Source organism: Dysidea avara, chromosome 1, assembly GCF_963678975.1.
Source record: "Dysidea avara chromosome 1, odDysAvar1.4, whole genome shotgun sequence".
In the NCBI taxonomy this organism is placed as follows: Eukaryota; Metazoa; Porifera; class Demospongiae; order Dictyoceratida; family Dysideidae; genus Dysidea; species Dysidea avara.
Genome location: NC_089272.1, coordinates 22,753,820 through 22,768,070, shown reverse-complemented (window position 1 = coordinate 22,768,070; position 14,251 = coordinate 22,753,820). Strand labels below are relative to the sequence as shown.

The window sequence follows — 14,251 nt, the reverse complement described above, 5'->3', positions numbered from 1 at the left end:
ACAAGCATGGCAGCTTGCATGGCAGTTATAAATTCATGTTGCATATCATGTACTGTAAGGTATCTATATAAGTATGTGCATGGCATAATAGGTTGTATAACAGTTAAATAGTCAATACAGTATATCAGGTACAAGCAATGGTATATAGTAGTAAATACACAAAACATGGCAAATACATGTAGCTACAAATGCGGCAAAGGTGAAGTGTATTTTCTCAAGAAGTTACATCAAAACGGGGGACAGTGGTAGTAATAAATGTTCAGTAGTGGGTGAAGTGCAGCAACGGCATCTTGATTGTGATTCTTCATCTCACTGAGAACCCCATCAGCAATTTCTCTGCAGTTACTCTATTATAAGAATGGATTGTGATTATTCATACAAGTACTATTTTAAGCATGGTCATTGCAGATACTGGTTGCTTTTTAACCCCAAGTTCTTTTACTCACATGCATGCAGACAAACACATACCGTATTTACTTGATTTGTGCCCTAGGGGTACTATTATTTTTTTGCCCAAAAATAAGGATAAAACCCTTCGAATAGCGCTGCACTGTGGTATTATTTGAGGGTGCGCTACTAATATTTTAAACCTGCCACTGCTATAGCTATTCTATATTATAGTTTTATAAAACAATCACAACACATTGCTACTTACTTCTTCTATACAAGACCTTTCTTTCACTCAAGTCCTGGTAGCACAACCATGTCATCACGCCTCGTGCTATGTGGTCAATTTACTAACTAATATCTGGAATTTTGATTATGTGACAGCCATTCAAGTTTTACCAGGACAATGCCTTCCGTAAATCGAGATGGAGATTAATACTAAAGGTATGAGAGCACTAGTAAAGAATAACTATAAAAGTATAGTATGGTACTATTCGAGGGTGTGGTACAATTAAATTATTTTCAGAAACAAGGATGAAAACCCTCGAATAATACCGCACTGTGGTACTATTCGAGGGTGTGGCACAAATCAAGTAAATGCAGTAAGTACAAACACAGACACATTTTTCAAAGAACAGCAGCCAGCTATGATCATGCCCTGAGGTACGTAGTGGTATAATACAGTACGTGTGCAAATGTACTATTAACTCACTTGAGTATAAGGCCTGCAGATGTTATCAGTCAACAATGATAGCCTCTCATTAGTTTCCCGTTTAACAGTATCCTAAAAATGCAAGACATACTGTAACACAAACATTCTGGTAACATGCATGGAAACATACGTACATGGGTACAATACACACAATATTAACAGATATGATAATTATACTAGTACTGCTACTATTTCATTAGTGTCGTATCAGCTGGTTTAATATGCATACTAAATGGATCCAGCCTAAGATATACAGCCTATACTATTAGTAATAAATCCACCTATAAATACCAGGCATAATAAACCCCTCAAACAAGTTCATAAAACTGTCCTGACCAACAAACCAAACATTTTTTTATGAAGTAACTTGATTAGGTCTGCGTCAAATATGCCAGCATAAAAAGTAGATATAATGTGTATGCCCTAGCATATTAGGTGGATATTTCAAACTATGGTGCTTAATTCAGATTGATATACTCCCTAATAGAGCAGTCAGTGGAAACTGAAAACCGCAATAGAGCACTTAAATGCATTGTACATAGTTCCTTATATGATACTCTCTAATAGAACAATCACTTTGTAGTGAAATACTCCAATAGAGCATTCACCGATTAAATGTTCCAAGATGATTGCAAGAACCTAGGAGCATAATGCAAACATAATGGGCAACACTGAAGAGCATAATAAGTGAAAATTTTGGGAAATTTCTGAAAGAATTTTGGACAAAATTTTGAGCATATTTGATTCAGGCGTAAACTTGATATTCAAAATACAGCTTTCTGCAGTTCAAGCATTTATCCATCACACTACAAAACACACACACTATGCAGATAAGACCATACAGCTCACCAAGTTTTGATCTATTCCATGCAACATGGCATGAATACTAACAGAGTCCACCAATCCTGTATCACAATTCTTTGTCACAAAAATGTTGTCAACTAAAAGCAAAACATACAAATTATAAATTGCCACATAGTAGGTACGCTGATAAAGCAGTACGAGTCACATAAAGAGTAAATATGTTTACATTTGTAGAACTACAAATTAAATAAGCTAGTTAAAATGGTTAATACTCATAAAATCAAAAAGTTTTCCCAGCATAGGCGGTTTTAAAAGCCTTATTATTATTATTGACCACTTCTACTGATCGTTTACTACTTAAGTGATACATACTACATAACATGATACATACTACCAAGAGTCCATGGACTCTTGATACTACATAACATGAATACTAACGTACTTACCATCAATATCTTTGAGATAAAAGTAGTAGTAGTATCCATAATCAGAGGGGCAATACAGTGGATGTATTACTCCAGCAATAATAGTGCAAAGTGCCATCAAGGTGTTCTTAAAATCAACATCCTTCACCTCATTCAGCCCCGGAAACAGTTGTGTCATATGAAGAACTATGTACACATAGAAACAGTACAAATTATGTAGTGTGTGTTCCAAGTGAATGGAGATTTGAATACAAAGTGAATGGGCTATTATCCAAACAGAATACAAAATTCTGAATATTGTATCTAGTTTGAGAAAACTGTGGTCTCATTGCCTATGTAGTGGAGGGGAGGGTAAGAGGTTATTTTAAAATGAAAGAAGAACGCATAGTGATGAAATTATAGGCCAAACTATGGCCAATCAGGTCTAAAAACTGGCTTAAATGAAAGAAAATTTACAGTACTTGTCTTTATTCAACATCACGGAGCTATACAGCCAGATCCAGTTACATATATACTTTTGTCATACTCTGGGAACGCTAAGTTATTCACATATCTGAGAATCTCCCTTACCTATAAACACATACAAATGCACCCATTTCTTGGTCTGAAAAATTCAACTATGGGTCATGCAGCAGGAAACATTAGTTCTATCAATGGAGAAGTACTAGGAATATCACACAAAGGTAAAAGTGTGCACAAGTGTTTTGGCTATTACATTTTTAAAGGAATTACTGTATTTAGTTTTGCTGTAGTTACTTTGCGTTATCTGTAATGTGGGTGTGATACGTATTCGAATAAAAATGTTTGTGACTATCTAATTAACATTCACCTTGAACTAGTGGTTCCCAACTCATTTGATAGAGAAGCACTTCAAGTGCAATTAGTGGCAAACACACGTGCCACTAAAAGCACCTGTGCTATTATCTTAATACACATTACCAGGTATACTGTATAATATAAATACCCTCAATATTCCGTGGCAATGGTGATTCATGGGGTTGAACACTTTCCTGGGTACACAGTGTCTCACAGTAGTGGAATGGTCTGCACAGATGGCGTAAATTCCCCGGTGTTCTACGCTCTTCCTTTGTACACAGTAACATGTCAGTGTAGGACTACAAAAGCAAACAACAGACATTGCAATAATTGAAAGTTATCGTTAATGTGCAAAAGTGAGAAGGAAATCAAATTGTACATCAGGCTTCAGGACCACAGACATTCCATAATTAGCATATACAGTACGTATGTATGTGCATGCAGCAAGGTCTACAGGTTCTCCATTTAACCAGGCTAACTACAACAAGTAGTTATCTACAAACCTCATAGCATCCTTGGCTTGGTGAATAGGAAATATCACATGTTGGAGTTTGAGGAGCAATCTCGGCTGGATAGAGCTGTTGCACATCATCCAATACTGGGGGCCCACCCTTCATGGGTGAGGTTGCAGCAAATGCATAGGCTTCGGTACCAGATACCGGCAATGTGAATTCAACTGGACCATGGTTAAACAATCTCTCAGAAGTCTGGTTACTTGTTAAAGCACTTCCGGTTGAACTGATCTCATTGTGATCCTCAGTAGTGGAGTCCTCTTCATATTCTATAGCAGTTGGACAAGTATAAGCATATTCTGGTCTTTGGTTAGGGTTCTTATCACCATCATCATCACCATCATCCCCACCACAGCTGCCAATACGACCAGAGTTCCCTGCCAACCTGTTTCTACTGGTCCTGACACTGCCACCATTTGTACTAGATGTACATTTACCATTACCACTGGAGGAACCTCCTTTAGATCCATTTCCCTTGGCTGCACTATTTCCACTCTTGCTACATATTCGGTATCCGCCACTATTAATAAAATGTCCATATAGCCATGACCAGCGCATGAACGTGAATACTATGTTCTTGTAACTGTTACAAAGCAGATGCTTCAGTTTAGTACAGGCAGGACCACATGTCAACTGTTGTAGTAAGTAGTACCTGGAAAGACCTCTCCAAAATGTGCAAAATTCCTCACCACAGTACCAGTAGTACATCAAACAAGACACACAGTACCGGTAGTACATCAAACATAACATACAGCAGTGTAGAAGAAGCATGGAAACTGACGGAGCATATGCATTCTTCACACATGATGCCTCTGACATGAAAACGTCTTCTTTCACAGTCCAATATGACAATGCAACATCACAGGAAACAGCAAACACACCAAGCTCCAACTGAATCACATACCGGTAGGATTCTATCTTATTCAAAAGGACCGGCTCATGGCACGTAATGACCAAGGCAATCTCCTTCACACATGGTAAACGAGAGACAACCCAGTTGACAAAACACAGCAAAACACTGAGCAGGAAACGCTTCAGGCCATCACCACTGACAACAACACTGTTATAGTTTACATGTTTTAGTGAATACCTCTTGCACCAGATAGCACAATTATCTCCAGAAGTACTAGCACCACTCATAAGTTGAGAGGGAACAGGATGGTTGTTATGGTCATTAATGACCTCTGCTTGGCTCTTTCCTAACAACAGAGAACAACAGAAAGTAATAAAATTTATACACATATACGTATATTTATGTTCAAGTATAATTTATGTACTTTACCACACAGAACACAAAAGTGAATAAATTACTTTACTCTTCTATACAACACTCCAGGTATATTTATTAACAATACAACAGCTATTATGTTTGCTTGGCTGTAAGTTTCAAAGCATTATCCTATACCTTCTATAGGTACATTACTTTGTTTATGTTTCAGTAAGGAAGTAAATGACACATACTCGGGGTTTACTCTACAATGGAAATACAGTATAGGAAATCAACTTCGGATATACGCATAACTAGTAGCCAAACGTCCTAACAAGTCATTCAATTTTCTATTCAATGCATGGGCAGTTATATTATACACCCCTGTAGGTGTAAATTATAGTTCACATGAACCCAACCACATTATAGAATCTACAGTGTAACACCAGGAACATGATGGGGTTGGTCAACTGTCATATCCCTATGATACATAATTATACAACCAATAATAGTAGGTGTTAAGGATTCTCTTCAGCTATGGTGGGAAGCAAAGTGTTGCGTTAAAAAGGTTTGTAAAGGTCCCTGGACACATATGGCATGGTGCTGCATATGGTATTGATCCAAGGTGACATAGCTTAAGGTGACATAGCTTATGATGAATGACATATGACCAACCTCCTCTGGTGAATCGCACTACCATACTGTATGATGCTATTATAGTCAGTTTACTCACTTCCAAAAAACAAGTTTTCTCCAGAATCACTTGTAGGTTGAGCAGCAACAGGATCATCACTGTTGTTTAGGTCATTAATGATCTCTTGCTGGCTCTTACACAACACTAAAAACACAATACAATGTAAAATGTGTATACATTAATACCACAGGGGCCTGCCAAAGGCAAGGAGTCAGAAATACAACATTGAACACTTATTGAATACAGAAAAGAATCCCAGTCCAGGTGGTGGTCTGATTGCAAGACAACTTAAAATCTAGGAGCCACCACAAAGGTCCACAAAATCAAAGATACTTTATGCATAAAAGCAGCTAATAACATTACATGTTATTGCAATACTAATCAATATTTGTGACCGGGCCTGCGAAAATAGGGCATGTGGGCACAAACTACACCCTGTCACTGTACAGGTCATATCTCAGTACTGGAACAGAATATTTGTATTCTGTAACTTGCATCATAAAGCCAATTAAATGCTTACAAAGTGCTGAAAATTGCTTTGCCATAGCATAATGGTACAAAACGTTATGAACAATAAAAGTTTGAAAAAGTAGGCAAAAATCATGTGCCCACATGCCCTATTTTCGCAGGCCCAGTCACATTTATCACATAACTTCCATGGCCAGTCATAGATTAGCCATGGGCACAGGGTAGGTAAAAACAGTGGACCCAGGGACCCACGGAAATCCAACTCTGCTTGGAATTTTATACACCTCACAGTATTCTATACTTGTACTATGTACCTTTGCAAGTAGTCTTGCATGGCCAATCCACTTTATCTCCCCTCGCAGTGTCTCGCACGATGTTTACACCAATTAGAAATTATAAGCACCTCTAAAAAGTGTCTGAAGCTGACAGCATTTATAGTCCACTACCTGCTGCACAGTAAGCATACTAGTTTATTATGCCGCCTAGCTACTAGAGTAGTTGTGTAAATGCACCATGACGTATGAAGAGCTATTGGAACTTGCTTAGCTTGGCTTAGCTGGTAATTGTTCGCCTGCTGCACAATGAGCATGCTAGTCTATTATGTTACCTAGCTACTAAAGTTTAGAAACATTGTGCAAACAAATATTCTGGGAAAATAGCGAGTGACCTGTAATTAATGCAGTCAGCCTCAGGCACTTTTTTCAGAGGCACTTATAATTTCTAATTAGTGTAAACATCGTGCGAGACGCCGCGAGGGGGGAAAAAGTGGATTGGCCATGCAAGACTACTTGCAAAGGTACCTAGTACAAGTATAGAATACTGTGAGGTGTGTAAAATTCCAAGCAGTGTTGGATTTCTGTGGGTTCCTGGTCCCTGGTCCCCAGGTCCACTGTTTTTACCTACCCAGCTACAGTTGGTTGCAGAATAATTATTCTCTTGGTGTAAATATTCCATGGTTGGAAAACTTATTTGTAGTGACACTGGAACAGACAGACTGAGGAAAATTATTACTGTGATTCGATTATATGAAATCATCATGTGTCTGTACATACTGTACATGTCTGATGGTACCCAATGAGCAAAAACATTGAAACAATATATGTTTGATGTACATACCTGTTCTTGGAGCAGAACACCAGCACAACATTCTCAGAGCAGGCCACTAACACGACTTCTCAGAGCAGAACCTCACTATGACCTTCCCAGATCAAGCAAGACACCGTGACGTTCTTGGAGCAGAACACCTTCCCATTCTCGGAGCAGAACACCTAACTATTCTTGGAGCAGAACACCTACCCGTTCTCAGAGCAGAACACCAAGACACTCTCACATGCTAACACACTCAGCATGGGGGAGGTCCCCATCACCTACCTGGAGTCGCAGAAGGGAACAGTCCAGAAGTGGAACAAGATGCTCTACCTCCCATTGTGGAAGCCAATTCAAAGGGCAAGAAGGTGACTCACAATCAAGGCTACAACTGCAGCAGTGGAATCGGTAGGAAATGTAAGTGCTCACATATCTCAACATAGAAGGACAAAGATTGTCAACACCTTAAACAGAACACTGCTGCAACTGATAGATGAGGACAAAAGTTTTGAAGGTGCAGCACCATCGCTATTTGGATCTGGATTTGCATAACAGCCCAAGGACCTAGTTGACCAAGTCAAAGCAACAAGATCTTCAGCTGGATATCTCAACCCCCCCCCCCCCTCAATTCCAAACTGAACCTCCAAACAGCAGTGGAGGGTATAACTCTAGAAATGGGAGAGGCCATGGTTTCCAGAGAGGAAACTACTCAGGTCCGTCAGGATAGGGTGCCCACCGATACTCCCAGTGGAACAAAAGCTAAATTATGACTGCTAAATGTTTTAATAATACATTAACATGTAAGCTATGTTAACAGTTCACTCTCTAAGCAAGGTATTGCATTCCAGGAAGTATATTCCTCACTTCCAGTGAAAGGACTGGCCTAACACATATCCGCAGCACTGGTGGATCATCGCACCTGGGCCGGTGGTCCTAAACATATATAAACACAATAAGGTAAACAAAAAAGGTACCTACATGTTCCACCAACATACACACAAAGGTGGTATTTACAATCAGATCATTGCATAGGAACAAACCTCAAAGTGTAAGATTCAGACCCCTCCTCTTGACCCATACCTGGATTCACTCCATACCATTAGATATCCTTGGAGTCATAGAATAACTATGGTAAATCTCATAAGATGTTTGTGGGACGTATGTGGTACCCACTCGCCATTGTCTCAGAGAGAAGACGTTTCTCTTACCATGCCTTTGTAACCAAAGCCCTAGTTTAAACTACACTACCACATTCTAGGAACTGATATGTGTTCAAACAACTAATGCAACATCCTTGCTGCAGTAACACTTTCTGGCTTTTACAAGGACAAACATGACAAGGCTCCTTGGTAGGAAGCCACGTACCAAATACAAAGGATCAGAGCTACCTGAGAAGTTGGAATAAGATAGTCCAAACAGTACATAGCAAATGAGGAACCACACCACACACACAAGACACATTTATCTATGAACTTCAGGGGGAGTTCAACACTCCTCCTACAAACTTTATCTTGCCACAACCCTGCAGTGGCGTAGCCAAAGGGGGGCAAGGGGAGGCATTTGCCCCCCCCGTCACTAAGTGATGTTTTTTTTAAACTTCCGTCACAAGCTTTGCAGTAACTGACACGCATCCCAAATTACTGTTTGTGCACTACTACGCGAGTGCACACAACATTCAACTCGTTTGTGAATGGTGATAATAATACGATGATTTCTTGCACGTTACAAGCAATTAATAAAACGATGCGCTAAAAATAAGGTATTCCCGGATCCCCAGGGGTTCTCCGTATAGACACTAGGACTTCACCGAACGAAAATATTAGACACAATTCTATATTTAGCCTACACTACTCACGTGTTAGTGCATTTTTCGAATCTAAAGACAGATGACCCGCTCAAAGTGACTTCGCAAGAGTCGCAACTCAGAAGTGACAAGTGATATGCAATGATGCTACAAACCTACGAGGTAATAGTGTTAAGTGAACCAACTTTATTTTCCCGAGTTAATTACACTGGATCTTCTTACAGCGTAGTGGCATGCCAGTTTAATTTTTTTCACTTCAGTGTCAGCCAGTCAGATGATCCGTCACAAGCTTACAAATTCTGCTAACAGGAAAGGTTGGGATTTCGTGCCAATACCGGCATGGCGTTTGAATTTCGCCGGCTGAAGTGAGTGAGCTCGTCATACTATGCCAGTGTGCTAGCACAGACTGTGGGTACGTAAGTAACTGTGACACATTGTATTTGTACTAAAATATTAACAATATAGTTCTACTGGATTGTGGGCGAATTTGTTGGAGTACAGTTGTGGCATGTGCGACGAAAATATTTCCATTGATAAGTGATAACTGGTAGCAATCAGTAATGAAGTAGTTATGTAGCTAGTTAAATAAGCTGTAATAATACAACACCGTAAGTTTGGCTAGCCCATCATTGGGTCATTAGCCTTTTGTGCAATTACGAACAATGTCGAGTGTTTGTGGGGGATGCCCCCCCACCACCGTCTGGCTAGCTACGCCCCTGCAACCCTGGGTCAAGTATACTGTACATGGCTATAAGTACAAGATTGTTGTGTGATCCAAGGTACTCTTCAAACACCCCCTCAGTACTCAACACAATAGAATAACTTCTCATAACCTCAAGCTGTTACAGAAACAGCTGCAAGATATTACAATAGTGCTATTGCTGTAGCGCAAAGGTGGGGAGAGGATGACATCCTCATGGAAGCCTTGTGCGAAGTTGTTGTAATTAAACCTTATGGTCTAGTGTTGTACCTATCACTGCTCAGTCTCATGGGTACTTACAAATCCCTGAACTCAATAAGTATGTGTAACAACTTAGTGAATAGTAACACTTCTGCAGAGAAATCGAGAACTGAGATGACCACCTGGTTGGGTACAAATTAATAGGCATAACAGACACATCGAATATTCACAAATATAGCCAATGGGACATCTCATGTAATGGTAATCAGCGCCTAAACTCTCAGATGATCTTAACCTATCATTCAATACTCTGAATGTGGGCATATATAGCATAATCAACACCCTGAAAACAGCCAACTAGTCCTCAGAGTCAGAACTCCAAAAGGTTATCAGATTACTCAGTCTATGGTGGAAGGGTGCTCTCATCTGGCTGCAGCTACAAACCTCACCATTGATATGTGAGAGTGAGCTCTCTGAATTCATAAATAACTCAGACCACAAAGTGGTTGCAAGCTATTTAGAATTGTATGACGAGGGTGAGGTTGAGCATATCAATGGTCCCACCCTCCCACCCAAAGTAATGCACGAGTTCAAGCTACTCAAAGACCGAGGTGGGATTGATTGTGGGTTTCTTTTATACTACTGCACTGGGTGTGCAATAGTTTGAGCTGCAAATTTAGCTGTTTGAGAATTAAAACTGGCCATAGACCATTGATATGCTTGACCTCACCCTCTTCATACAATTCTAAATAGCTTGCAACCACTTCGTGGTCTGAGCTATTTATGAATTGTGCAACTTAATCACCACAGGTAAGTAGAAGGAAAAATTAGGAATTTTAGAGATCATAGCTATTAAAAGTAGTGAAACAAGAGAGGTTGCCTACACATGCAGATATACTAGCAGTGTGCGAAAATAGCACTCACCAACAGAAATACTGTCCTTTCAAGGTGTAGCAGAGTTTATAGTGGGCTAGGAGGGAGGATGGTATTGACATGTAATTAAGTTATGTGTTTTTGGTTTGTAGTGTCCACAAAGGCATGTCCAAGATAACCTCTGAGGTTAACAACTTCTTATGTGTGCCAGCCTACTTGCATCAGTCAATAGTAAAGTGTATTTATAACCTGATTGCTAGTACTGTAGCTTTTACTTGTGGTCACCTGTACAACTAGACCAAAAAGGAGGCTCTTACTCTAATAGAACACACAGGACAAACATACAGACTGCACCTAATTGCCCGCCCATGCCTGCCCTATACTTATCAAATGTGCTACTGTATACTTTTCCAACAGTCCATATGTGGTGTAGCAATACCAGGATGCTATGAACTTACTATGAGAAATAAAAGTTGAGTTAGAACATGTGTGCACCAAAAAGGTGTATAAAATGAAAAAAAAAGTTTTTGTCACTGGCGGGATTCGAACCCACACCCTACACAGCAGTAACCACAACTCAGGGAAGCTCTTTACCAGCTAAGGTGTTTATCGTGTGGTTAGAAATGGAATGCAGCTGAAGTTTTCTCTACATCATGATCTTCAACGTGCTGTAGCAGATGAAGGAACACATGTAGAAGCTTGCAATAAACTTTGGGACATAGCCAGATGGTGAGCATTTCATTTCGCATGTGAATCGTCTTGATACGTGCACAGATTGCCGAGTAATCATTGTCAATAGCTGAGATACGAAAAAGTATGCCACGAAAAGGTGGCACTGAAAATAAAAGTTGTCATGGGCTGGAATCAAACCCTGGACCTTTGGGTTAACAGTTCTATGCAAGGTTCTATGCGCTAACGCTTTGGCTGTTTGTTCGTGGTTTTGACAGGAATGTAGCTCAAGTTTTCCTCTACACCAATGCCTTCAGTGCTTTATAGAGAACGAACGGAAGCAGGTAGCGATTTGTAACAACAAACTTGGAGTCGCCGGATGATGAGCGCTTAGTTTCGTCAAAGTCCCATCTCGATACGTGCTTTGGTTGTCAAGTTAGTGGCGTTGAAGACGGACAGATAGACAGAGAGACAGTTTTTCAGCTATATATATAGAGCTACTATTACCCATGGCAGCATAAGCAACGTTTGACCATATACTGTAGCTATATCATTCCAAAGCAAGTAGAAGGCCTTGAGAGAAGTCCTTATGACTCCTTTCTCTTACAAAAGCCCTTGTAACAACAGTGATTCCATAAAAGTCCTTTCACGTGACCAGTAACTATACCTTAAATTGTTGCACTATCAGTGGTTGAGTAGTCTAATCAGCTGCATGTACAGTACATTGGTGGCCCCAATGTTTGAAACAAACATCCTAGTTAGTAGAAACACAGGAAAGGAGAAACAACAAAAGTTAAAACGTCCGGTAAAAATGCTAACTGTCCACTCAACTTTCACAATGTCCTGAAAGTACGTCAGCACATGTCTGAAAAGTTATTTCGCACACTGTACTAGTGGACATTTAATCCAAGAATGTGCACCCCAACTATCAGTTATTACTGAATAGTGAATATTATGCTTCATATTAGCTGTGTTCAGTCCATTACACAGTGTTACAAATGAAGAACACTACGTGAAGGACCTCTGCAATTAATCCAGCAGAAAACCTCATTATGTAGGAAAGCCATCATGCTACGTTACCGCAAATCGACACCTTTCATTATCAGCAATGATAATTGGGACACAAAGGAAAATCCATGATGTGTGCATTGTACGTACTGCAGTATGCCAAAACGCATCAGTCGGGCTGAAGTGAGTGAAAAAATCATGTCCGTAGCCTTAGCAGTAGTTGAGTTATGCTTGTCCGAAGGCACAGGCAGGCAGCTAGTCAGTCAGTAGAAAATTCTGCTAAATAAAGGCAGTGAATACCGATGGTTCAATAAGCCGTACTGGCTATTGAATTGACAGTAAAACTTGGACTAAAGGGTTACTAAAATGAAAAAAACCCACAAAACTCATTAAGGGCTCGAACCCTGGACTACCAGTGTGTTGGGCTGGTGTGCTAACCACTGTGTTACCTATCTTATAAATGTGACTCAAGAAGTAGTCTAAGCTGTATATAGTAAAAGAACATAACCTAAAGGTGAAGAATTAAGAAACCAAAGCTGAACCCGCCCCTAACCAACCCTAACACTAATACTACTTTAAAGTTGAATACTCGGGACAACTACAAGACGCATGCCCTAAACTGAAACACTCAACTCGGGGCAACTACTAGATGCGTGCCCTAAAGTTGAATACTGGGGTCATACCAACCCTAGTTGCTTGATACTCATGTAGATGGATGACTGTCAGTTATTGTGCTATCTGCACAAAAAAAACTTCCAGTTCAAAAAAATTTTTAGTTCCGTAGCAACTTATTGGAAGCTTTCCTGGCCACTCTGTAGACACTTTTGGGCTTGCTTATAACTCCCACGGCACCATGGAGGCTGGTTTTGGGATATTTTGGTCAGCAAAGCCCAAACCTTAATATACATGTACAGTACTACAGTACTGTATGATATGCCCAAGTTTACGTGCACCCCTTCCCATGTAATTGGCCACAGAAGCTAAGTTGTTATGAAGATCATTGAGTATTCTGTACTGCAAGAAACTTGGCAAGTTGAATTGACTTGACCTATGGCACAAAAACTTGTGTCCATTTGGTTCTACTTGGGGTACTTAGAGATAATGAGTTACTCTCTAGAATTCCTATGGATATAATTACATGAAAATAACAAGGAGAAAACATCCTGACTGCCTGGTAGACTCTTGTAAGCGTTCGAGCATAAATCGGATGGCTGCAGGTTCGAGGCCACCTAGGTCCAGTCATGGATTTTTTCTCCTTTCTCCAACTTTTCAAACAGCCCTTAAGTAGCTAAAGTCTTTGAGCAGGCAGACCTTCAGCATAAAGCATTAAAACAAAAAAACTGGGTATCTGTATCAGAATGTGGTGTAGACAGACCATGACCATAACACCATATAAAGGTGAAAATCAGGGAAACTCTGAATGGCTATGAAATCAGTCTGTTCAGTCGGGTAATCACGAGACCACGCCATGTATGACCAAGAGTACATAATAATAGAAGAGGGAGGCTCTTCTATTATTATGTACTCTTGGTATGACCTTGTGATAGACCTCGTGATAGACAGTTAGGCGGTATTACAACACGACACAATGTTATTACACAATATTAACAGTACACGTACTTGTAATGTACAGTGTCTAAACTGATGATTCACGTTCGATAAAGAAACTGCTGACGCTTCTCGAGTTGCCTGAAATCCCCTAATATGACGTAATATTCTATTAATAGGCATTCCAGTATCCGAGATTTTTTAATAAAAAAATTCTCCGTATATTCCCCAATAGAACCCTGGCACAAAATAATAACTCGTGTTTAACTTGGGATTGCTCCATCATCCGAGCTCCAATGAAGATGAAAATCGCTGTGGGGTTTGTCCACACGCTGAT

At 39.9% G+C, this 14,251-nt stretch overlaps 1 protein-coding gene across 4 annotated transcripts; it reads right to left on the bottom strand.

The window, feature by feature from the left end:
- Positions 1 to 45: 45 nt before the first annotated feature.
- LOC136259577 (uncharacterized) lies at positions 46 to 14,076 on the bottom strand. 4 transcript variants are annotated; one of them, XR_010703304.1, is made up of 9 exons: positions 13,987 to 14,076; positions 5,597 to 5,701; positions 3,648 to 4,855; positions 3,293 to 3,443; positions 2,350 to 2,514; positions 1,949 to 2,040; positions 1,100 to 1,171; positions 656 to 721; positions 46 to 347 (listed from the first exon to the last, which is right to left on the bottom strand). XR_010703304.1 is itself a non-coding variant. In XM_066053062.1 (9 exons), coding segments are annotated over exons 2-9 (1,914 nt in total). In that variant the 5' UTR covers positions 7,977 to 8,044; positions 13,987 to 14,056; the 3' UTR covers positions 46 to 227. The 4 variants fall into 4 exon arrangements, 3 of the variants coding, with proteins under 3 accessions (XP_065909134.1, XP_065909126.1, XP_065909145.1); XM_066053062.1 differs by lacking the exon at positions 656 to 721 and adding an exon at positions 7,976 to 8,044 and having other exon boundaries at positions 13,987 to 14,056; XM_066053054.1 differs by lacking the exon at positions 656 to 721.
- Between the last annotated feature and the right edge of the window lie 175 nt (positions 14,077 to 14,251).